The sequence below is a fragment of the Cryptotermes secundus genome, unplaced genomic scaffold, assembly GCF_002891405.2.
Source record: "Cryptotermes secundus unplaced genomic scaffold, Csec_1.0 scaffold825, whole genome shotgun sequence".
Classification (NCBI taxonomy): domain Eukaryota; kingdom Metazoa; phylum Arthropoda; class Insecta; order Blattodea; family Kalotermitidae; genus Cryptotermes; species Cryptotermes secundus.
The window spans coordinates 302,058-328,487 of record NW_019738888.1 but is presented as its reverse complement, the minus strand read 5'-3'; the positions used below and the strand labels follow the sequence as shown (position 1 = coordinate 328,487).

At 40.0% G+C, this 26,430-nt stretch overlaps 1 protein-coding gene across 6 annotated transcripts in view; it reads left to right on the top strand.

Moving 5' to 3' along the window:
- Positions 1-26,430, top strand: part of LOC111871279 (probable 3',5'-cyclic phosphodiesterase pde-5) — a 105,650-nt gene that overhangs the window by 59,448 nt on the left and 19,772 nt on the right. For all 6 annotated transcript variants that reach the window (XM_023864262.2, XM_023864265.2, XM_023864264.2 and 3 more), the window contains 8 exons: positions 13,404-13,475; positions 17,814-17,966; positions 19,176-19,213; positions 21,222-21,418; positions 22,858-22,993; positions 23,537-23,754; positions 24,298-24,540; positions 25,876-26,089. In XM_023864262.2, coding sequence (XP_023720030.1) covers positions 13,404-13,475; positions 17,814-17,966; positions 19,176-19,213; positions 21,222-21,418; positions 22,858-22,993; positions 23,537-23,754; positions 24,298-24,540; positions 25,876-26,089 — 1,271 coding nt within the window. The remainder of the gene's footprint in view (positions 1-13,403; positions 13,476-17,813; positions 17,967-19,175; positions 19,214-21,221; positions 21,419-22,857; positions 22,994-23,536; positions 23,755-24,297; positions 24,541-25,875; positions 26,090-26,430) is intronic.

The window sequence follows — 26,430 nt, the reverse complement described above, 5'->3', positions numbered from 1 at the left end:
GTGTGCCTAAAAGAGAAGGTTTTTATCGCACTGTTGCCTAGTTATACAGGTTGCGGTATTAATTAAATCATATTTTACGTCGTGTAAGGTAGAAATGTATTTGCGTAATTTTTAAGGTAATCGATGGAGTTCGATTTGAGTTCTTTTTAACGTAAAGACAGAAATAATAGCAACCAAAATTAAACTCGCCTCACATATTTATTGTAGATTCCCATGCGAAATTGTATCTGAACCTTTTAATTAATTTCTTGGATGAAACACGTGGATGGAGAGATGACGTACTGTTTTCATTCATTTCTGTCGCTTTGATGAAATTGTAAGAATGGGCCCGTTTCTACACATTGTCATGGACGGTGTATAGATCTAGTTAGAATATACGGACTGGCAATATAGCCAGAACCGCTATGCCATCTATTTGACACTAGTAAAACAAAAGCAAAGCTATCCCTGTAAGAGGCCGTGGAAGCCCATAGGGTTGTGAGACGTCCAGGTTCACACATTTTCTAGAGTCTGTTTACAGATGACAGTGAGTTAGTCTTACACGTCGGTCGGCCTCCCTTTTCCACCAGGAAAATTCCTGGTAACTCATTTCCGTTATATGCTGAGTCGACCCCAGGGCCATAGTGCCGCTGGAAGAATCAGTTCAATCGAAATATCCAACGACTTCATCGGAAATTGAACCCGAGACCTTCCGGTTTGTAGCATAGTGCCTCAACCAATTACGCTACCGCGTGCTGGCAAATGCAAACAGCAATCTAAAAATATATAACTATTAGAAGCAGATATAAATACTTCAATTGCTCGCAATCCAATCAGCAGTGTTATTATAAAATCCAACTTTAAAAGAATACAGAATACCGTGTTAAATATTGCCTTATTTTAATATAATTGATGCCAGCTGAAACCGAGTAGTAACTCTCTAGCCTCTCATTCGACAGGCGTTAGGTTCTATGGCTATCCTGTTTGAAAGATTCGTGGTTTTACTTAGCCCTCCAAGGAAATTCTGGGATAGTATCTCAATATACCAAGACCGTTTTCTTCCAAATCCTTTCCAACTCATTATCCATATATCAGCCTATCATTGGACGCTATATATTCTGTGGTAATGGGCGCGTCATATAATGAACCACCACAAGAAAACAGCTGACGACGGAAACCGTTGTGCGCAGGTTCACCTAGCGGCAATGCTACATGCAACCACCATGTGCATTGCTACTTCGTTGCGCTGTGTTACCATATTCTCGCGCATGTTCGCTGCGATTTCATTATATAGAGAGACATATATTTCTATTCCATCCATCCATGACTCCACATCTCTTGTAAACCTTGGCGACCTTTACATTTCCTTGATCTATACACAGTCTGTATGACTCCTTAGTCGGAGGATCAGCCCGTCTCAAGCCTGCAGCGTACACAGGACAACACAGACACGGAATAAAAGTACACAGACGTCCATGACTCGAGTGAGATTCGAAACCTCGATCCTCAATATTCGAGGGGGCCAAGACGGTTCATGCTGTAGACTGCGCGGCCACTGTTATCGGCTCTATGAAATATAGACCCTACTAAAATTTAAAAACTTGTATATTGAATAATCACAATTTAAATCTATGCACGAGGACGTACGAAATACTTTCTGTTGTTATTAATAGACATCCATATTCCACGTCTGTAAGGCTTGTAATACGGACCCCTCCCTAAGAAAGCTAGCGTCCTGTTCTTCACTTGGGTGGTCTGACTCCTTAAACACTGCAAAAGGGAGAGCTGAAGAGAAGTATAGTTCTCCCTCAATTTAATGATTCCTCACAGCAGCCCTCAGCTCTCTCGGCCTTGAAACAGTCACGTGTTGGCCAGGCGCCTTGCCATTTGTATGTTTAATTTCTCAACACACTTCCTGTAGACATACTGGTATGCAATCTGAACGCTGCGCGCTTGTGACTACACTCTTCTTCTGTTGGGACTGAAATGACTGAATTCTTCCGCCAGAGTTCGGGTTTGCTTTGTAACGTAGGCTGGGCTAGGGACCATTAAATCGCGGCAGGACTATAGTAATAATTTAACTCAAACTCTTTGCTCCTGGGATGAGCAGACTACAGACAGAGCAGACGTACTATTAATAATTCAGACTTTCGTCAATTTTAATCTCTCATAGAATGAGAAAATATGAAGGAAATATGATTATTCTCACACACGCAAAAAAAAAAACTATGAAAATTCAAGTATTGGGGATCCTAGCAAATTAATATACTCTTTTTGTTTACTAGACCCGCCAACTGGATGAAGGAAGATGAGCTAGGCCCACTCCAAATTCGGTTTAATATAAACAACACGCCGACATCCACAAATTTCGGAATATTCTGTCATAATTTATTAGTAATGATGTAATGTAATTCTTACAAATTTAGATACACCGTAGTGTAAAGTAATTCACCCAGGGTGTTTAGTTGATAGCTGAATTATTTGATGTAGATCAAGGACAGCTGAGTTGGTATAGTGTTCAGGCTACGAGCTGGTCGATCGGAGGGATTTTTCTATAAGATTTGATCAACCCTGCTTGCTGGTTGCTCTATGCTTGGCTTACCCTTCGACCCTTAATGTGGGCGCGGTATGACCTTAAGGTATGCTGGTGAACTTCTACAAGACGACATAGCGCGGTGTCAGATGGTTTGATGCTCTCTTCAGTACTATATCCATAAAGAGAAAATTAGATAAATTACCTCGCCAAGTTTGATGGCCAAGTGTCTCGTATTAGTGGCCCCATGCGTTCCGCAAGTTAATCCTCTTTACCCACTCCTGGTTTAATCGGTGAAAGAAAAAAGTTTATGCAAACACACACACATCTTTATGTGTTAAAATATGCGTTTAAATGTTAGGGCCACCGAATCAAGAAGGATGAAGCGAATGAGAACATGCAGCACGCAGGGGACAGTTGGGAAATGCTTACAAAAAATGTAGTCGCAATACCTGAAGGAGAAAGATCACTTGGAAAGCCTTAGATATAACGATAATATTAAAAATGGATTAAAATAAACAGGGTGTAAGGTCTATGTAAGTTTTGAGGTTTTCACGGCGATGACAATGAAGAAAGTCGTCTTCTGGGTTTAGGCACCGTGTATTCTTCGTTTTGGCCGACGTTTCGGAGGAACGTAGCGCCTCCATCTTCAGAGCAGTTGAATGGCTTGGAATGCGGAGAGCAGTAGCTGCTACAGCTTCTTGCTGTTAATAACAATACCCCCGAAACATTAATCAGAAAATCGCGAAACACACGTACGAGTATTCGCGTTGAAACGTTAAGACATGGCATTTTATTTTTACTAGTTTCGAATGGTAGGATAATTTGTGAATCATGACTTGAATACGATGAGGAAGGAAGCGGCCATAGCCTATTTCAATCTAATATCCGTGTATTCACCGGGAAGAATTTAGCAGAACTGTATTCAGTGTAGCCGGCCGCCAGGCCCAAAATTTAAACGAAGCAAAACAAAAAGGTACAGTTGTCCCTGTGCCTAACTAATTAAGCACTACGCCATGAAGCCGAATGGGGAAGTACATATATAGATGCACATTTTCTTGACCTCGGCACTAGTTGGAGATGAGTGGTGAGCTTCACGCCCCTGCCGCTTTACCCCCGGGGAAAGTGTACCTGGTACCCATTGGATAGGAGGCTGGGTGGACCCCAGAGCCGGTCTGGACGACGTGGAGAAGAGAAAATTCTTAACCCTACCGGAACTCGAACTCCGACCCCTCGGTCGTCCAGCCCGTAGCCAGTTGCTATACAGACTAAGCTAACCTGGTTCCCTATTTGAAACAGGGACTTCTCCAATATGAAGCAGGATTGAAATTATTTGGCCACAACCGCCATTAAAAGTGCAGAGAACATATTCTTGAATGTTCACACATCCCTGTTTGATGTTCTGAGTCAGCACGGAGCCCCGCGAAGAATAAAAAGTTGCGAGAAAATAAATTAGCTTCACATGACGTCTCTTATCTAAGGCTTCCATAATTGGGTGACACTTAACTCATCTGTTACTAATTCCTGAGCAGACAAAGATGGCGCCATACCGTGTAGCGCATCCGATATACAGAGTTGTGCTGTTCGGATATACAGAGCGCCATAGATTAGACAACCAATATTGGGAAATTCTATAGTGCTTTCATTTTGTGCTCATGTAATTGTATGCATTTTAGTGATACTAAAAATATCCTAAAAGTATCACTGATAATCGCCAGCTTCTCATCTCGGCGGTCCTGGTTCGATCGCATGTCAGGTCGCGTGGGATTTGTGGTGGATAGTATGGAACTGGAGCAGGTTTTCTCAGAGTACTTCGGCTTCACCTACCAATTCTCATTTCACCGACTGCTCCACATTTAGTAATCATCCCGTCATCAACACTATATAGTCTCGATACTAAGGTCGTCGTAAAACAACCAACTAAAAGTAAAAGTAAAAATTCATTGAGAAAATCTGTAAATAAAGTGGAGAGCGAGTGATAATTACGTACGAAATTTTAATCGAAATACCACATGGGAAGAGATAGTCTAAGAGACCTGGAAACAAATAGAACTCCGTGGCTTTAGTCCGCAAGCGAACTATACCGACCGAACGACTTCCGCTTGTCGGCGAAGTTAGTGCCAACTTTAGCGGGAAGAGGGTGTCGCGTGGTCAGCGCAACGAATCCCCATGGCTGTTAATTCCGGTTTTCTAGACCGGACCTCGAAGCAAATAGGCGAATAATATTAAAATATTTTTAAAACATGGAGCGTGAAGAATGCGGACTGGACTGAGATGGGGCAGGATAGAGTGTAGTGAGGGCAATATATCAACACGGTAATGTACCTTCAGGTTCTACAGAAGTTGGAGAATTTCTTAACCAGCTGACCGACTCTCGGTATCTCCATATTGCATAGACCTAGAATCATCATCATCATCAGTAATCTGTCAGACGACAGGTCCACAGTCTCTTCCAAAACAGTTTCTCCACTTGATGCGATCTTCTGTTTTTGGAAAGAGACTATCCAGGAAAAGTGATAATGTGGTAGTTTTTCCATTTGCTTTCCACATCGCAGTACAACAGCCGTTCAAACCACTCTGGTCACGCCTGTTGCTATACGAACTTGAACCATCTCGAGCATCATTTGCTCTGTGCTTCAAGTCGCTGCTGATGACGCTGCTTCCGGCATCAGTTTTTGGTTTTTGGTGTCTCTCTTCGTCTGATGCCTACCCGTTGATCTGTCCAGCAAGGGAGGCCCTGCCAGTAGCTACGCTACCGCTGGTATAGCTCTCAGGGTCCTTGGCATACTCAAACCCCCCTCGCCACGATAAGGTGGAGACACCAAGGAGGGGAAGAAATGGCACTACTGGATTCTGGATTAGATGATTGGGTCTGTTGACGCTTCTTTACAGTTACAGTGAATTATGATAGCTCACAATCAGTGGCTGTCTACAAATCGCTCCATTCTTTACTGTACCACAAGCGTCTTCTCTTCCAATGTGACGAATGATTAACGGTGAATCACTACTCACACACCGGTCACACACCTAGAATATTGAATCTAAAATCCCTCGGTAGATGTCTCTCGAGGTGACATCGAAGATGATCTGTACAAGCCATTCGTAAAATTCGCATCAATAGATATAAAAAATGGACGTAGCATGGAATTCAGGATATCTGATAGCGTCAACATTCACGGCGGAAGCACTAGCAATTGCCGAAACACCAGAAATCATTGAAAAAACAGACTCGGAGCAAAACTTCATGACTTTCTCGGACTCGGTAAGCGTGTTACAAGGAATTACTAACTCCTCTGCAATAAGCAACACAGCGCATATTACACAAATGCTTAAAGATAAAATAGCGAGACTGGAATCGCGAGTGAAAATCCAATTTTACTGGATCCCGAGGCCCTGCGGAGTTGAAGTTAATGAGAGGGCCGACTTGGAGGCAAAACAAGCAATCAAAGAAGGCAGAGATAGTTAATTACTATTATAGTTGCAGATCTTAAAACCCAGTGGAAAACGAAAGGCAAAGAAGAACTTCGCAGATTTTGTCTAAACACCAAACGGGACAAAGGAGAAAGCTACTTTGAAAGGTACTACAGGAATGGCTCGTCTCCGCGGTTCCGCGAGATAAAAATGAACCGGCGTGCCTTCGTGTCAATAAACCGTATGAGAGCGGGACACACCAGTCTTAAAGCAAGCCTAAACACATTTAACATTGTGCCCACAGCCGAATGCGAATGTGGTGATGGGCTGCAAACGGAGGAACACATCTTCTGGGACTGTAAACTGTACGAGGACCAACGGGCAACAATGATGGACATTTTGTCTGAGAACAGCAAAAAGAACACTCAAAGTCAGTTATAGAACTCTTAAGGCTAGAGGAAAAAAGGTTTCTGCAAGGCGTCTGTTACTTCAAAAACAACATTCCTATATTTATATAACATAGATACATAAGAAAAGTAAAAGAAGTACTTGTACTGATTATTAACAGTACACTCTTAGATTTAAGTTAAGATCTATATTAAGAATCGCGGGGTTACAGCTATTATAGAATGAGATATTTATAGGAATGTGCTACAGAAGTCCGAATGGACATTGCCTAGACCTTTTTTGTATTTACAATATTTTTTATACAATTGAAGAAAACATTCGAGGTGTCCCTTGCTCAAGTCATATGACTAACATACTCGTACATCCGGTTTGCTTTTAAATTATATGATCGAACTTGTTGGTATAATGGTAATACTCGCGTAACTCCATGGAGAAGTGTTCTTGTAAACTTGATAAACCCATCTTTTGTTAATAGAATGCATCCTGTTGTGTGTTATAAATAAGGTTTATAAATGTGTGTAAAAGTATTCAGTCTACAAAACAATATTTAAAAACAAAATAGACACTATTGTATTAACATTTGTTTTATTGACGCTACATGTTTTACAATGATACCAGTCTCAGTTGAATTGCATCTAATTATTTGCGTTTAATTCTTCAACACAATAGTGCCTACTTTGTTTTTAAATACAGAATATTGTTGTATAGACTGCATAACTCCCCATGTTTATGGAAACGGAAGGTTCATTATTTTGTACCCTACAGCCCGCCACTGTACCCTATCCTGAACAGATGAACTCAGTCCAAATCATTAAAAATTCCCGAGGAAATGGCCCCCGGTACCCGTTGGATAGGAGGCTGGGTGGATCCCAGAGCCGGTCTGGACGACGTAGAGAAGAGGAAATTCTTGACCATTCCGGGACTCGAACGCCGACCCCCGGCCGTCTAGCCCCTAGCCAGTTGCTATACCGACTGCGCTATTCCGGCTCTTTGCGTTATTTCTTTATATTGCTATTATATATCCCCTCCTCCATATAACAAAACAGGTGAAATTGCAATTTTGTACATTTCAGAGTTTAGGTTTTCAGATGGGAAAAATGAAAGACAGAGCACTGAGAACTGAAAGACATCAAGCAATACAAGACTTTAATCTACTCTTAAAGTGTGATCACTTACTCTAGACTTGTATCTGGAAATTAGAAGCTCAAATCGTAGTTGAATTATCTACTGTTCTGAGTCCCATATTTTTCTCTGTAGCTCCACGTGACTACAGGTGCAGGGCAGGACCGCTTCCTTTGTATCCTTTCATAATAATTTAATTCAATGTTACACAACTTTTGTCGCTGGAAAAACTTGTCGTAAATCGCCATACTTTGAAATTACGCATAGATTCATAATACATATGCGAAAGAGGAATTATGCTTACTCTTTATTTCACGTGGGTTTATTTATTGAGCCCTGTGCGGAATGGCTGCCAATTAGTGTGCCTTATCGTTTCACGTGTTCATGTCACTCAGTTCCGTAAATGGCATTAGTCCATATGTCACCCTGCTATCAGTAGTGATAATAACACACCAGCCATGTTGCATTATGTTACCACATTGACTTTTCTGCTTTATTTTGTGTCTTTTTGGTTCAAATTTTTCCCATAGTCGAAACGTTTTCTGTTTTTCTCACAGTTTATATCTCATATCCACGGCTTTGTTGCTTTGAAGTGCGCTAACCGACTGACTGTCTAACCAACCAGTTAACTAACTGAATAATTTCATGGAGATGAGTCCATCTTAGTAAGGCAGAAGTTCTTTGCCACTCGAGAATTTCCGAGGCTTCATTACCACCTTCACAATAGCCAACCACTGGTCCCTACCCTGAGTCAGATGAGTCCAGTCTACAACCTCACATTCCATTTTTCTAAATTCATGTTAATAATATCCTCCCATCTGCGTCTAAGTTTTCTTATAGTATCTTTTGCTTTTGCTTTCGGTTTTGCTACCGAAGCTTTGTATAAATTCCTCTTCTATACCATTCGTGCTACATGCCATGTCCATCTCAGTTTCCTTGATTTTAATCATTCTTATAATATTTGGTGAGGAATACAAATTATGAACCTCATTATACAATTTTATCGTCAGCACCCTGTTCTCAAACACACTCAGTCTATATTCTTCCCTTAGTATAAGAGATCAAGCTTCAAGCCCATACAAAACTATAGGCAAAGTTGCATTTATGTATACTTTAATTTGTATGGGTTTAGACAGCAGACGATATGAACAAAGATTCAGAACTGAATGGCAGAAAGCATTCCCAGAATTTAATCTGCTCTCAGTTTCCTCTTTAAAGAAATTTAGTATTTATTATTGCCGTTCCTAAATACCAATTTCTAAAGATCCGTTAGCTGCATTTACGATTTGTCCTGCATTCTGATGACGAAATATCAACATATACATACTTGGTTTTCTCTGTGTTTACTTCTAGACCAACCGCCTCACTACTCTATTAGAGATAGCTGTGGGTATCACAGACGGTTCCCATGAATGATAGACATTGTGTATATAATATGAATGCTGTCTCCTCTCTATCAAAATATCAATCTGATTATGTACTTTCCATCAGGAGATGTCCAACGGGGTTCAGAAAGGTTGCGTTGTGGGAATGTTATTCTCGTACTGTTTATAGTGGCCGGTCACGGTAACCGAGCGGTCTAAGCCATTTACTGTCTTCGCTCGCTCCGAAGCCGGGATTGTGGGTTCGAATCCCGCACAAGGCATGGATGTTTGGTGTGTGTATGCTCTTATTCTGTGTTTGTGTTATCCTGTGATTAGGTAGAGGCCTTGCGACGAGCTAATCACCCGTCAAAGGAGCCCTACTATCTGTAAAATGATCATGAAACTGAGAAATCAGCCCGATGCTCCACAGCGGGAGCAAGAGGAGAGAGAGACTCTTTATAGTTAGATTTATGGAATTCACTTAGATTTAAGTTCAAGGGAATCGGGAAGGGCTCGGTATGAGTTTTCTAAATCAGACTGGCCTATTGGTTCTGGTGGTGAAGATAGCTTCTTGGCGAGCGTATGAGTTCCAATAAGAAAAATTGTATCAAACATAGAAGTCGAGAACTGAATATTTACAAATACGATATAGGATTCGAGTCGCTCTTGAGAAGCTAGTAGTAGCTTAGTCAGTAAATTTCCCACCTTTTGTTGAAACCAATCGTTCGTTGATTTGTTACAGTAATCTCCAATTTTATCGTATGGCCATAATAATACCTGGTAAACAGTAAAAATATTACGTTCCTCATTATATAAAGGTCTTCACTTTCCAGCTGTTTTCTATTTCCTCATCCTCGACTAGCCAAGGAAGTCGTCCCTTTTTACGGGCACCAAATATTAGTTAGTATGACAACCCGTCGTAGGATCGTATCCAGATACACACGAATCATGTCCACAAATTTTCAGGGCGTTTATTTAATACACAATTAAGTAACAGCTTTACACCTAGGTTTCCTAAGTGATCTTCCGCCATCAAGTTTTTCAGCCAAAATCGTACAGGCATATCTGATATTTCCCATGCTTTATATATCACTTTAATTTCATTCCCCTTGATTTTATCACCATAATGACTACGGGCTGGACGACCATGGTGTCAGAGTTCGAGTCCCGGTAGAGGCAAGAATTTTTCTCCTCCATATCGTCCAGACCGGTTCTGGGGTTCACCCAGCCTCTTACCAAATGGGTGCCGGGGGCTCTTTCCCCGAGGTTAAAGCGGTCGGAGCATGAAGCTGATCACTCACCTTCAACTAGTGCCGAGATCAAGAAAACGTGGATCTATACGTCCACTTCCCCATACCCCTTCATGGCGTAATGCTTAATTAATTAAGCACAGGGAAAGTAATATTTGGCGAAAATACAAAGTTATGAATTTCCTCGCCGTGCAGTCCTTTTCCCATGTTAGGTGGGCCCCTTGTCACCACGGCATGGCGCGTCCTCAGGTTGCGGATGGAGGAGACGCCCTTTAGGTATGGAGGGTAGCTGCGAATATATTGAATAAGCAGTCACCGACAGCCGACAAGGGGTGGTTCTCCAGTTTGGGGGTTGGGCATGGGGCTAACAACTCCTGACCGTAAAAAATAACCCTGTTACGAAAATGAACACAAAGCCTCGAACGTGGACGGATCCTCTGGATAAACGACCTAGGCTAAAGAAAATAGACATGAGATTCGGAAAGTCAGCAGTTTGTAAAGGGCAGGTTCGCTCAGGACATTGTCGTAAGAAATCACAAAATATAAGTTAGACTTAGTGGGAGGCCGTGCCATAGCTCCAGAGGTTAGTCGCTGGCTTCCCACCGCGGCGGCCCGTGTTCGATCCCGGGTCTGGTCAAGTGGGATTTGTGGTGGACAAAGTGGCACTGGGGCAGGTTTTCTCCGAGAACTTCAGTTTCCCCTGCCAATCTTCATTCCACCAGTTGCTCCACAATCACCTTCACCTATAATCTGGGGCTAGTACAATAGGCCAGAAGTAGCCGCAGTACAAGGTACTTAGTCCCACCGCACTAGCAATAAAAAAGATAGACTTAGCAGGAGTGCAGGAGGTCAGATGGGATGGAGCTGGCACTGAACCAGTAGGAGAATATACATTTTTCTATGGAAAGGGGAATGAGAATCATGAATTGGGTACAGGTTTTTTCGTACATAAGAGGGTTAACGTTCTTTAGTGAATACTATGTCATACGAGCACTTTTCACAGCTGAAACATATTTGATAGTAATTGGCAGTCTGTTATTAAGTCATGATAATGAGATGTAGCTTTATTTAATAAAGTTAACAACAATGCAGTTGCTCTTTTGTTCCCTACCGTTGGGCCATCAACAAAGCTTGTCTCATTGTATTGTAAAATCAGGCGCCAGAATTCGCTTATAATGATATCAGGAGCGAATAACATTTCTTTCGACATATTTCAGATAGAGACTGCAGGAAGACTGTGCACACAGGAGCCAAGCTCTCTAGGTAGCAACTACGCTCTACAAGCAGCATGCTGAAGAAAATTGATTTTGGGCTTGGTAACGCTCACAAGAAGCTGATATTGCGTGCGCTTCCATCTCCTCACACTATCATCACGCAAATTGAAACTCACTTCCACAAGTCATGGTGAATCTAGTCAGATTTAAAGTACACAGCAAGAAAAAATCAATTACAGGGTTTAAAAAAATATACTTTCCTTTCGTACTAGAAAGCAATATCTACTCCCAAAGAGTTTTACTGCCTTTCAATTTCGAGTCTAAGAAGTGTTTAAATAGGATAGATAAAACCCAGTCCGCATTATTGTCTTCTTTGTTCTTTACTTCCAATGGACAGTGGAAACCACATGATTCTGGCTGTAGTTAAAAAAAAGTCTATAAGGCTAAGAAATTTCGAATGTTGATCCGTCAGCCCTGATTACTGAGCCATCTAGCGTAAAACATTTTCATCCTTCGTTCTGGATATTATTTTTTTCTCAATGCCTCTTCCAGCCAATTTAGGACCCTGGCCTCTTATTCAGTTCCGTGATCATTTTTCACAGACGGTAGAACTCCTTGGAAGAGTCACCAGCTCGTCGCAAGGCCTCTACCTAAACACAGGTCAGCACAAACACAGAATAAACACATACACACGCAAAACGTCCATGCCGGAATTCGAAACCACGATCCCAGCGTCCGAGCGAGCGAAGAAAGTTCATGAGTTCATGCCTTAGACCGCGCGGCTACTGTAACCGGCGGATATTAATTACAAGGCATAAATATAACAAACAGAACAACAAACAAGTCAGTGTCGATGCTTTGATGTCTGGCTCTTGCCTGATGTAAAATTAGAAAGATTTCGTCATCTTATGGCCTGCTCAAATGTTCTCTGCGGTACTTCTGAAATTACCTCTCGCAAAACCAAGTTTTGCCCTTGATAACACGTTGCTAATCTCTCTGTCAACTCCGTAAATGAAAGTCATTGCTATATACTTGTATACCATTTACTTTAACACTTAAACAGTTTACATTGTGCTGACTGAATGTATTTATGTGTTTCATAGGATTCGGAAAAGTGACATTTTTTTCTTGAACCACATTATCCAGTGTATTCTCTGTGGTATAGGAATTGAACTATTAAACATTATTTAGAAGCATTTCATGTTTCAAAATATTAAAAAACAGATCACAACCTGAAGGTGAGGTGGCATTGAGGTTGAAAGTACGCCATGTTAGCGTACCCGTCACTAGCCGATAGGGACTAAGGGAGTGCCAACACATGTGGAGACCTGTTAGTTAGCTGAAAACTGATTTCCTTACTCCGTAACCAGCCAAGTGCCAGTCAGACATCAGATCCTAATCATTAGCACCAAGGATGTGATAATAAGCTACCTGGTTACGGATACAATGAGTATGAATTATTGATAGAATGGCGATTGGCAGGAGAAATCCGAGAGAAGTCAGAAAGAAAATCAACTCCAGTGCAAGTACTTCCGCCATGAATCTCACATGCGGCCACTCTGGATTGAGCCAGATACGCCGCAATAGGAAGCCAGCATCTCACTTCAGCTATGATACGGCTCCCTGTTAGTGAAGTACTAAGGGGATTTATGTTTCAATTTGTTCTTTCCTCTTAGAACCCTATATTTTATGACTCGTACTCCGTTCCAGATCGGGGTTCTGGTGTGAAAACGGTGTTGATAAATACGAAAATATGTGGCAATTAGCACGAATATGAAGAGAGTTCTTTTTTTCCTTCTAAATTCTGTTTCTTGGAAAAGAGGGGTCGCCTTATTTTTGGGTCCTTAAGAATAAATATGAAGAAGACAGTTATGAAGAGTTATAATTACAAATTCTAATGATATTTGTGAAAATACGTAGAACTATATTGATGGTACTATATTCTGAATTTATTATTTCTTAATAGTCCAGTTTTTACTTCATTTTGCTTGCGACCCTCAGAACTAATTGACATGTTCAGTTTTGTCAAAAGAAAGACGGTTTTCTTATTGGAAAAATAGAGAGTCGTCTTATTTTCGGGCGTAACGCGGTAAGCCTTAACCACTGCGCATATTGTTTGCAGGAGCAGGCAGCCAGCAGCAGAACTTAAATGGCTCACTGACGCAAGACGGACTCTGCGATGGACACACTGCGGGTGAGCATTCAGATCTGCCTTTCTTACGTCATAAAAGCGGTGCGGCTTGTTGCTGAGTGGGACAGTAGCTTGTTTATGCACACTAGATTGATTGATTGATTGATTGGGTGTGTGGTGGGGTATTGATTTCCTCGGTATTGGGTTCTCTAATGTGTGTAATGTAAATACGTATAGAGAAAGGTTTGTGTATGTGTGCGTGAAAGGATTTTGAAGGAGGTTATTTTGACCGGTCATCTCGTCATACACCAAGAGTGACTGAAGAGAACCTAGAAAGACATAAGTCAACATATCCGATAGTATTGCATAAGTTCGAACTATGTACACCCAAACACAAAGCAGAAGTGCCAATCATTTGACTCAAACTCACAATGGAGAGTGTAAATCCAGACTGGTTTCCTTGCCTGCCACTGCAAAAATATGATGATGAGTGTTACTTCAGTCAATTCGATTCATGGCGGCACCGTTTTCATGCTACGGATACACTGGGTTCGCGGGTTTGAATCCCTTTCATATCATGAATATTAGCTTTTCTCCTGTTGTCATATATTGCGAAGATTTGGTGATGTGGGACTCATATTACTTATCTGAAATAGTCACGCTTATGTTCATAAAATGCATCCTGATTCGAAATAAGCCTAATTCACGAAAGGAACAATAATAATTCAGACCAATTTGAGTCTTATTTCTTTTCATGCAAACTAAACAGACCATATGCCAATTATAAAGTTAGCACGAGTACATAGAAGGAAACAAGAACTTAACAAACAAAATACAAAATAAGGCATATTATATAATTCAGTTCAATTCTTTATTATGTATGTGCCAAGTCAACAGCCGCAAGGCCAATTACAGACAGAGCACAGTGTAGATACAAGTAATTATATTATGGACAATCACAACATAAAGTCAAAGACAAATTACAGGCAAGCACTGGGGAAAACAAAATAATGCAGAAAAGTAAACAAACAAACAAACAAATGATAATAATAGTAATAGTAATAATTTCCTTAACATACATCTAAGTGTTATTAAGAACTGAGAAATGAAACATAATAAATATTTAATTAAGAAATGAAAAGTATAGATTTTCAGAGAGAATAATAATAGTAATAAGTCAGTTTATTGTTGTTTATCGTACATACAAATAATAATAATACTAACAATTATACTATATTTAAAAATCGTTTGGGGAGAACATTCCTGGCTCTGAATACGTCAACATCCCTGCAAACAACATTAACAGCTGCTGCACATCTACCAGAGGGACAATTTTTGTATGAGGAGCAAACATTGAACAATGCAAAGTTGCTGATATACCTAGTAGGAACTCGGAGACCAACATTTCGAGAACAGAAGGGCAGAATTTGAAACCAAAGTAAACTTGAGTAAGAAAGAGAGCATCGAGGCGATGTCTCCTAGTACGTAAAGTATGCAATATTAACTCGTTCCAGCTTGTTGGCATCAGTTGACGTAATCGAATTCCAGACAACGGACGCATATTCAAGCCTAGATCTAGCTACTAACTAGTGCAGTGTGCAATCTGAAGATACAGTCTGGAGATGAGAAATTTAAAGTAATGTTACGAACTAGACCCAACAGTTTAACGCAATGAAAGAAAATATAATTGACATGGTCATGGAAATATAGCTTAGCATCAGTAAACACTGCCACGTCTTTCATGCAATCGGTTCGGGCAGTAGATGATTGACAAAGTTTGTAGTCATAGATCAGTACGTTGGTTTTCCTGGAGAAGGATATAACTTTAGTTCTACTGCTGTTGAGTTTCATACAGTTAGCAGTGCACCAACCTTGTATAGAGTTAATGTCAGACTGAAGTAGATAGCAGTCATGAGGATAACTAACGGCTCGGTAAATTTTGATGTCAGTAAAAACAACAATAATAATAATAATAATTTTTTGAAAAGTCAGAGTTGTCATAAAGAGGTGAAGAAAGTAAAATACCCTATACGGTATACATTTGCAGTGGTTATGCCATTATGCGGCGAAAAAGAATAATATTAATACATTCATACATACATACTACAATAATAATAATAATAATAACATATTATAAAATATGATTAAGAAGAACGTTCTTGGGTCCGGATACGTCAGTGTCCTTGCAAACAATCTTAGCAGCTTATGCACATCTAGCAGAGGAACAGTTTTTACACGTGGAGCAGACATTGGGCAAAACAAAGTCTCTGATATACCGAGCAGGAACTCGGAAGACCAGTAATTTCTAAAATAGAAGGCCAGAATTTAGAACAAAGGTAAACTTGAATAAGAAAGAGTGCATCGAGGGCGTTGCCTCCTAATAAGTAATTTGTGCAATTTTAGCTCCTCATATCAAGAGAATAACAGTAATGATCTTGAGGAAAGAAACGTTTAAAACAGAAGGCCGAAAACCTGTATTGGATGCGTTCTTGCTTGTCAACAGCTGACGTAACTGAATTCCAGACAGCGAGCGCGTATTCAAGCGTAGATCTAACTAATGTTAATATATGATCAGTGCATATATTCAAAACATGAGAAGGTGAAGGTAATACTACGGAGTAGACCCAGCAGCTTAATACAATGAGGGAAAATATGGTTGACGTGGTTATGAAAATGAAGTTTAGTGTCAATAAATATTCCCATGTCTTGAATAGAGTCGGTCCGGGTTATGGAGCATTGACAAAGTTTATAATCATAGATCAGTACTTTGTTTTTTCTGGAGGAGGTTACAACCTTAGTTTTACTGATGCTCAGTTTCATAAAATTAGCAGTGAACCAGCCTTATATAGAGTTAATGTCAGACCGTATTAGATCGCAGTTTTAGGAGATTTGATGGCTCGGTAGATTTTTATATCGTCGGTAAAAAGCAAATATTTAGAGTGGGCAACTGCGTCACATAAGTCGTTAATAAAGGCAATGAAGAGCAGGGGTCCTAGGACAGAGTCCTGAAGAACATCGGAGAGAACGTCAAAAGACAAGGAAAGAATGCCAGAAACACGGACCTGAGATTTCCGGTTGGATAGGTAACTGCGAAACCAGTTTACATAGGCACCAGAAAGCCCCTAAACACTAAGCCGAAGAGGAAGCAGAGAATGTGGGACAAGGTCTAATGCATTGCTTTGATCAAAATAAATAGCATCAGCATGCCTGTGAGAGCCGACTAACGGGGAAATAAAATCGCCATAATTTACCGAACTGAAGATGGAAATTTTAGATTTAGAGAAGCCGTGCTGATAAGGACTAATTTTAAATTATAGATAATGTGAAACATGATCATGAATAACAAGTTCACATAATTGGGAGAAGTGTTGACAAGGGATATTGGTCTGTAATTGCTAAACGAGACACTGTTTTTTTAAGAACAGCACCAAGAGGCAGATTAATACTGATAATCGGAGAAGGGCAGTAATTATCAGGCTTTACAAGTCCAGGCTTAAGCTGGAAAAAATTAAATCAAGTAGATTGCTGTTGCCGGCAGTATCAATGCGCTTGTCAAGGTTAAGAAGACATTTGAGGCGTAAATCACATCTCCTCTAAGTTTAGAGTAATAATGGGAATTTGTCAGACACAGACCACTTCCTCAGTCGAAACCAGGAATGTTAAAATCCCAAACCATAATAACACGAAACCTATGTATATCCAGCTTGTTTTCTAAGACGCCAAAGTAATTATCAGCGATATGAGATTTAATGTCAGGGGAAAAGTAACAGCATCCAATGAGTAACTTAAGACCGTCAAAAGTAGGGATTTCAACCCATACACATTCATCACAAGATTATAAAGTTAGTGCTAACTTTTAACGGATAGCGGGCGTCGCGTGGTCAGTGCAACGAATCCCCATCCCGTTAATTTCGGTTTTCTAGACCGGAAAATAAATTTTGTACAAGATTTTTAAGCGCAAATCTAACGCGGACAAGAAAGATAGTTCAAAACCCTTTAGAAATATTTGTTAAAAGGTTAAAAATTTATGAAAATGTTATGGTTTGTCATGTTCCTAATGTTGATGGAATTAGAAAAAATTCTGTGCCTTGCACAGCTGGTTGAGGCTGACTTCTAGAGTTTCGTCTACTCTTGCGTCCAGAGGAACAGTTGACGAAGAAGTTGCCGTTAATGGACGAATCATTGCGGGTTCTTGGAGGAGATCAGAGTTTGGTTCGCCTAATGAACATACCTCATAACGTAAGAAGGAATCGTTCGTCACACTACTCGTATGCGCGAACTCTTTATAGAGATCACACAGTGACGTACTTAATGCGTTCATGTGCTGTGCCGTGGCAAGGAGGATCGCACTATTATATGTAATGATTTTAATGTAATCGAAAGCATGATTGGTGCTTGCAGAGCCGTCTGCAGACCAGGTTCGCTTGTTCCTGCGGTCGCACTCTGAGTTCCTGGAGCGCTTCGTCATGGAAGAAGTGGAACTGGAGATTCTTGAGCGTTGGGTGATCCGCAGTACGCAACGCGCCAAGAAGCGTCCCGACGCTACGAGTACCGGTAAGTATTGAAATATATCGTAACCTGCTACAGCTTGGCTGAAACAATTCTATCATTTCTCATACTTTAGTGCCAGCAGTAATACTGTACTAGCTGTCATAATAAACATCAGTTGTAACAGAAATAAATGGTGTAATGTGGGTTATGCTTCGAGTTATTGCGGCAGGATTGAGGAACTTATAAGATATTCGTGGATTAATTTTTTTGATTTTGTTTAAAGTGGGGTTCACGTAATTATTTAATAATGATTTCTGTGATGGTGCCAGTTAATATGAGTACGAAATTTTCTTTTTAACATCAAAATAAGTGTCAGTTTTCACACAGATACATCACATACACATGCCTATTCGATGGTGTACTATTATTTAAGGAAATGTACGCTTATGACCAGGCTCATACAGAGAGGTTGAAGGCAGCAGGATCATTTGGCCCAGGACCCTGGCCGAAGGGGCCCCCATATATACTTTTATTTAATTTAAGAAATTGTATTAAATGAGCAAAAATATGGAAATTCAGTTTAATTGAATTGTTCACTTATCATTCTTGGCCTTTCATAGATATTCCTTTGCAGTGCTCAGGAATTTTCAGATTAAAAGATTTGTAGTTACTATAGGATTCTGACGATGGTGTATAACACACTGATATGTTGGGATTTTGGACTTTATCCATCGTCCTGGTTTTTAAGATAACAAATAAAAACACGACGTTTCGGAAACTGGATCTGTTTCCGTCCTCAGGTGAAGGAAAACACCTATTCAGTTGGGTCCCTTAGAAAGAGCTAGCCTCAATCACTGGACANGTCGTGTTTTTATTTGTTATCTTAAAAACCAGGACGATGGCTAAAGTCCAAAATCCCAACATATCAGTGTAAAAGATTTGTGCTTTATCATTCGTCAGTTGCACTGTGCTTCTCGCGGCGATTAGTCATGAAGAGATTTTAACAGTATTAAGGAATGTGTTTTTGAATAAGTGGTGACTGGCCCGGTCTGTGGCTCACTTCTCTCAGGCCTGCTTATGACAATCAAAATGAAGAGGTGGAAAATGAGGTTACAGGGTTGAAACACCATGTAGTTCTGGGATACGAGTCACAACATGCACTTCCCATACTTCAAACAAGCCGAATTTTAAAAATGAGAATGACATACAGTGATTTACGATTTACCGCTTGTAGTATGCTTTATTAATTTAAATCGTTATATTTGTTTTCAGGGAAGAATGCACGGAAGACCAGTTTATCAAGGTGGAAAGTAAGTTTTTCTGCATTAATTTCCGAGGTCAAGAATTGTATAATTACTCCTTCATTCCCCCCATACGTCTCCATGACAGAGTGCTTAATTAATTAAGCACAGAGACAGCTTTACTTTACTATATCACATAATGAATCCATTGTCTCCTGAATGCAAAAGATCCAAGGCCTTAAGAAATATACAAAATGTAGTCAATGGTAGAGACAGCCTAGCTGTCTAAGGCATGCAGTGTCTGCATTCGCTCGGGAGCCGGGATCGTGGGTTCGAATCCCACTCAGGGCATGGATGTTTGGTGTGTGTGTGTTTTTTTTCCTGTATTTGTGTACAAATAGAGGCCTTGTGACAAGCTGATCATCCACCCAAGGAGTCCTACCAATATGTCTTAAGATCTAGTAAACCGAAGTGAAAAGGAGAGTTTCATGGAGGTAGGCCAAGGCCCAAATTGGGGCTGTAGCGCCAAAGGGAAAAAATAGTCAGTGGTAGTACTTGTAGCAGATTTCTTTTTGGACCGTACCGCGATGCATGCATTTTTACAATGCCTATACACAGCTTGATTCAATGTATGACAAGCAAGGTGCTCAGATAAAACCTGCCCCAGAGCCACTTTATTCACCACAAATCCCACTTGACCAGACCCCGGGATCGAACCCGGGCCACTGAGTTGGGAAGCCAGCGACTAACCGCTTGCGCTATGGTGCGGCCCTAGGCCTATATTCCCTGATGAAAAGATTGGAAATGCTTGCACCATAATTCTGCTGTTCCATTTATAATTATAATTTTAATGTGGCTTTACAGGACCTTTCTGTGTTATACATAGCCTTAAATTATTGCAAGCCAATTTGAACAAATATTCAGATAAAAATACACATACATATTTCTCAGGTAAAATATGAGTTAAATGTCACATTCATATCCTTATATCTCTGGCAGCCCTGTAATTATAATCTAATAAGTTGTATCAAACAAATAAGAATGTTATGTATTGCTTGAACATAGTCAACAGTTGAACCAAATGAATTACTGAAGCCCTGCAAAGCCAACGTTAGTTTTCCGTATACACGAGGATAAGGTCCAGCTTAACTACCATACATATGGAACTCATTTTTAAGCAAAATAGGATTGTTGGTGTTGATCATTTCTTATGTATAGCATGTTAATTCTAATTTAATTAGGTAACATTATTTTTATATTCAAGCCGCATGAGTAAAACCAGTTCCATTCCTATGCATATTAATTAGTATCATCAGTTTTGCAAGGCTGATATGATGTTAGTGATTGCTATTTTTGTAATGTATACCATAGTTTCCTCAGTTGCTAAACAAGCATACTATGTCTGTATCTTGCCCCCACAGGTTTGTGCAGTTGATAAAAGTGTACATTATACTCGCCTTGTGCCCCACAGTTCTGTCCTGCTGACAAAACTTGTTGATCACTATGCAATATGTACATTCCTTCAATTTACTTCACATTTCTGTGTGGTTCCCTCCAAAAGTGTCTCCACCTTGTCATGATGGTGGGGCTTGTGTGACTCTGTGACCTGGAGAGCTATACCAGCAGTAGTTTAATTACCAGTAGGGTCACCAGGAATGTCAAAGGGTAGAGTCCAGACTAAGAGATACCCTGCTCCTCCAGGTTGGGGGTTGGGTATGAGGCTAACAACCTCATCCTGTAAAAAGAATTTTGTTCAGAAACATAACAACCAGCCTCAGGTCATCATGCGTGGATACATTCCTATGGCAGCACGCATTGGTTGTGGAGACTGGTTGTAGAGGAGGCCAAGGCTCACCCAGGGCTGTAGCACCGAATGGTAGGTAGATAGGTAGGTAGGTAGGTAGGTTCTGTGTGGTTGGTAAATAATTATATATGTCATTTCTACATTGTACCCCACAGATCTCCGTTGCCAATAAAGTATGCTAAATACATACCTTATCTCCATTTTATTCACCATTTCTTTTTGGTTGATAAGAGTATCCATATAATGCACATGATTTTTTCCTTGCGCCCACAGTTTTGCGTGCACGCCGACAAACGACAGATGCTTCAGGAGCTAACCAAGTCGCTTCAGCAGAAACCAACAGAAGCTCATGTCCTTTGGGAATTAGCCGGTTGTATCTGCTCCGCTGTGGGGGCAGAAGGCTATCGGCTTTATCTGGCAGAGAAGGGAGACCCAGAGATGCTGGGCCTCTACCCGGGAGATGACGAAAGGTACTTCATATGGAATATTTCAATAGGCCTATGTACTATAAATATCTGAACTGTGCCACATTTTCAAAACATTTGTTAGCTATTTTTATGTCATGATTTTGTTGTGCATTTTGGTGATGAGACAGAAACATATACATAGTTTTCTCTGTGTTTACTTCTAGACCAACCTCCTCACTAGCCTCAGTTAAAGTTTCTGTGTTTTTCTTTATGGTTATATTACATTACATTATCACCCAGTAGATTCACATCATCAGTACAGACCAACAGCTGATGTGTCCCATTTAATTTCAGTCCGACCTTGTTTTCCTGGACCTCCCTAATAACATATTCTAAAGCAAAGTTGAAGAGCATCTCATTGTTCTACACAATTCTTGATAGGAAAATTATCGGACAAATGTTTACCTGTATGGACTTTATCATATGTTTCGTTTAACACACATTTTAATCAGTTTGACTAGTTTAATGGGTATCCCATGAACAATGATATCACACCAGCGACCTTTTAGTATTATATATGATACCCTATCACTAACGAACTGTACCCTCTTAACTGCTGATATGATTCTCCTATGTACAAAAAAACCTGTACCTAATTCATCATTTTCATTCCCCTTTCCATAGAAAAATGTATATCTGCCTGCTGGTTTGTTGCCACCTCCATCCCATGATCTCCTGTACTCCTACTAAATCTAACTGATATTTTGAGATTTCTTCCACCACTGCCTGAGTGGACCTTCCCTATACATACTTCTAACATTCCATGTACCGAATCCCATGTCCATTTTCCTTCGCCTGGGTCTTTTATCCACAGAATTCGTCCAGGTCTGAGGCTTCTTGAACATTTTCGTAACAAGCTTATTTTTTAGGGTGCGGAGTTGTTAACCACACGCCCAACCTCCAATCTGGAGGATCACCCCTTGTTGGAAGTCCACGACTGCTTATTCAATATATTCGTAGCTACCCTCCATATCTGTAGGCCATCTCCTCCATCCACAACCTGAGGACGTGTCATGCTGTGGTGACAAGGTTCCCACCTAACATGGATGAAATATACATAAGAAGTAATTTACTAAAATCAAGATGGCAATTGAAGGTGCCTATATGAACTCAAGAATCATTTACTAATACTCCTTTTTCTGCAGTGCGTGAATTTATTTATAGATTTCGTCTCTATAGATCATTGTTACATGATATAGGACAAGTCAGTTACTGCACATTGGCTGATTACAATAAGAGAATAAAGTTACAATACTTAAAATTGTTCACAATAGATTACAGTATATTACAATACTTAAGATTTCATATAGTGTCAGGTGGAATCAATATTAGGTCCCCTCGGCACTTCGGCTTCCATATGTCCTATTGTACCTGTACTGGTGATAATGCTTATGGAGAATTTGATGGAATGAGGAGTAATATATGTAATCATATTTTTGCAGAATAGAGAAAGGAGTAACCATGATGGAGAAGGGGTCAAGCCTTACCGTGCCTGTGTACGTGGCCAGAACAAGACAGCCCCTTAGACTGTCTAGAGTAGACCTTGATGCAAGGTTCCCTGATGGACTTCCCAACAAAGTAAGATAAATATGTAAACTGACATATATTTCCATAATCTCATTGTGTGTCAAAAGAAAACCATGTTCTGGAAAGTGTCACATAGAAAAATGGCACCTGTTCTATTGTGCTTGTTAGATCTCTTTCCCTGAACTGGAAGTGGTGATGGGCTCAAGCTAAGAGGCCTAACAGAGTAGGCTTCATTCTTCTAATGTCTGAAACAGAACTAGCTTCCAAAGCCTCTTTACCAAAAATGAGGCAAAAGAAATCTTAAAACATACATGCCAGTTTAATAATACATCTTTGAACTTCTCTTCAGATAGATTGATTTTCCAATCAAAGTGCATGTAGAAATATAACACATTTAGATAATACTGAAGTAGGTAAGTGTAATTGTAGAAAAATCAAAGAATTGTGATACATTGGTATTATCATTAAACGACCATAAAGCTAAGGGATGGATAAACGGAAATAAAGTGTTTGGGAACCTTGAGTTTTAAAAAATTTCAGTACTCTCAAATTTGTTAAAAAGTAGGTGTTCCACAGTTTTTGTCTTTATTGCAGATTGAAGCGGATCATGCACTATATGAACCCGTCATACAGACTGATGGCCAGCTGGCTGCTGTGGTGGAGCTGTGGCGTCATGATCCATTCCACGAGGAAGATGAAGAGATTGCCAGCAGCTACTTAGTTTGGGGGGGCATCGCACTGCATTATGCGCAGCTGTACCTCAGCATGAACAAGCAGAGGAAACTAAACGACTTTCTGCTGGCTGTTGTCAAGTAAGTCACAAATTAGGAAAGTAGGTGTGGATTAAGTTATTCCTGAGCTTAGTTAAGTACAGTACCATGATGACACAAGGAATAATGGAGGTATAGCTCCACACATTCTAATCGTGTGATGTTCCTCTCTGGACTGTGTGACTTATCTATATGTTGAGAAGTGTAATGGAACAGCTTTCTGCCTGGGAATTACTTAGCAGAATGATTAATATTTTGGAACACACTGGTATGATATGTCAATGACATTCCTTACCTGTTGTGCCAGGTTACATACATACATATACATTTGCGTTTCAGATTATTCACAAATGTGCACAGGCACAGAATATAAAACATGTCAACAAGCCAACAAGACATTGGAAACTTGTACATGTAATATATGTTGTGAATGTGAATAACAAAATAATTACTAAAGGAGAAAGAATATTTGCGTGACATAAGATACATGAGTAGTTTATGCCAAGGAAAATGGGTCAAGGGGAAGTTACAACAATGCTATATATTTCAGCACTACTTATGAGGAAAAAAAACATTATGCTGCAGGTCCATCTTCCAGGACATGGTGAGCATGGACACCCTTATAATGAAGATAATGAACTTTGCACAGAGGCTGGTGGATGCTGACAGAGCATCCCTTTTCCTTGTGGACAGTAAGAACAAGGAACTTTATGCACGTATATTTGATGTCGGAATCACAGGAGATGGTGCTGGGGACACCAGGACTGGAGGCAATACTTCAGGTAGTGAAGAAGCAATTGCAAAAGTCCAGAACTCCACAGAGATCAGGTACGTTTTTCATCTGCACTGGATTTGTTCATTGACTTTAATTTGAGACTTTATTATCCATGTAAATCTCAATTTACACGAAGCTCATATGCAGTTTGACAAGTTCTTTCAAAGGAAGCTCTAAAATGTGCAACAAAATATACAGAAATCATTAAGATATTTTTAGCTTTTAAAAAAATTGATATGCTCTGTTTCTTTGATGANAACGTAAACACGTTACACTGGTGTCAGAAGTGGGATCAGTAACGCATAACACGTTACAGTATTTATACTACTAGCAAGTGACGTTTCTGAGGTCCCAAACACAGCTTCCAAATTAAACCCTGGGGAAGCTGGTGAATGAAAAGGATATTATCATATGTCATTCTTTGAATTTTGAGGTCTATACAGATAGCGTTTACTTGCTTTGACTATGTTGGTATTAGGCATGAAGGAAGTTGGAGAATTCCCCAGTCTGAGTGAGTATGAATGACTGTGCAATGTTAAGAAAGAAATAAAGAAAATAAATAATTGATTCAGTGGATGAGTGTATGTATGCATACGTAGATCTATTCACTGTCATGCAGCAACATCAAGAATGGGATGTATGTGTGTTGGCTTACAGGTTTTCACTTTCCAATGCATCACTTATATTAAGAGAAATTTTCTATTTCTGATTTCACACACTGAGTTGTAACATATGTAGTAACGTATCTTCTATAAGATAGTATGGAAGGCAGGCACAATCCTGATCAAGCAGACGTTTTGTATTTTGCTTTCATAACACCACCACCACCGACACCGACAGCAGCAGCAGCAACAGTAACAATGAAAACAAATTAACAACAACAATGTCAATACAAATGACAACAAAACATGCAAAGGCGATTATTTTATGTTACCTTTATTTTGCTTGTTAAGTGTAACAGTCTCCTTCTGTTACCACCATCTTGTCTTATAATCAGTCACACATAGTTTCCAGTTATAACAATCTTTGAAATTGTATGTTTCAGTGAGGTGATAAAGACTTGTGTACTGCTTGAAAATTCTAGTTTCAGGAAATGTACAAGTGATTAGAATTTAAGCAGTTTTGAAGAGTTTACATAGGGAAAAATTTTTATGAAGGAAATATAAGATGGATTAAAATAAAATTGCTGAAGATGTAGGCAGGCATTTTGAGAGCTTTGGTTTGTACCACACTCATCAGCATATTCACCACATGGTCTAATCCATTTTGTAGATAAAAATTTAAAAAAAAAATTGTTTAGAGATAATAAACTCACACTATAATGAAGATTTTGGAAAGAATCCTTACTACATGTTGCACTTCTGTTTTCAAGTGTACATATGTTACAGATTCCCACTTGGCAAAGGCATTGCAGGTCAGGTGGCTAATACTGGTGAGGTGCTGAACATTGTTGATGCATACTGTGATCCACGGTTCAACCGCACAATAGACCAGTTGACAGGATATCGTACCAAGTCCATATTGTGCATGCCCATCTTCATTCGTGGCAGCATCATTGGTGTTGTGCAGATGGTTAACAAGCACTCTGGAGCCTTTATGAAAGTAAGTAAACTGACTTTTAAGAAAGGCATCCTGTTGTTTTATCCTATAAGACTTCATTTGGTTTCTGTCTGAACACAACAACTATCAAAATCTCATTCACATTTACTGTTTATAATGAGTTTATTGGCCTTAATAGTGTGACAGTGTGCTGCATGTTTCAGCTTACGAAGGTATTATCAGGCAGTACACATTAATGAATATTTTTAAACTACTGAATTGTGTAAGTTTTGAGGTTTTCACGGCGATGACTATGAAGAAAGTCGTCTTCTGTGTTTTGGCGCCGTGTATTCTTCGTTTTGGCTGACGTTTCGGAGGAACGTATCGCCTCCATCTTCAGAGCA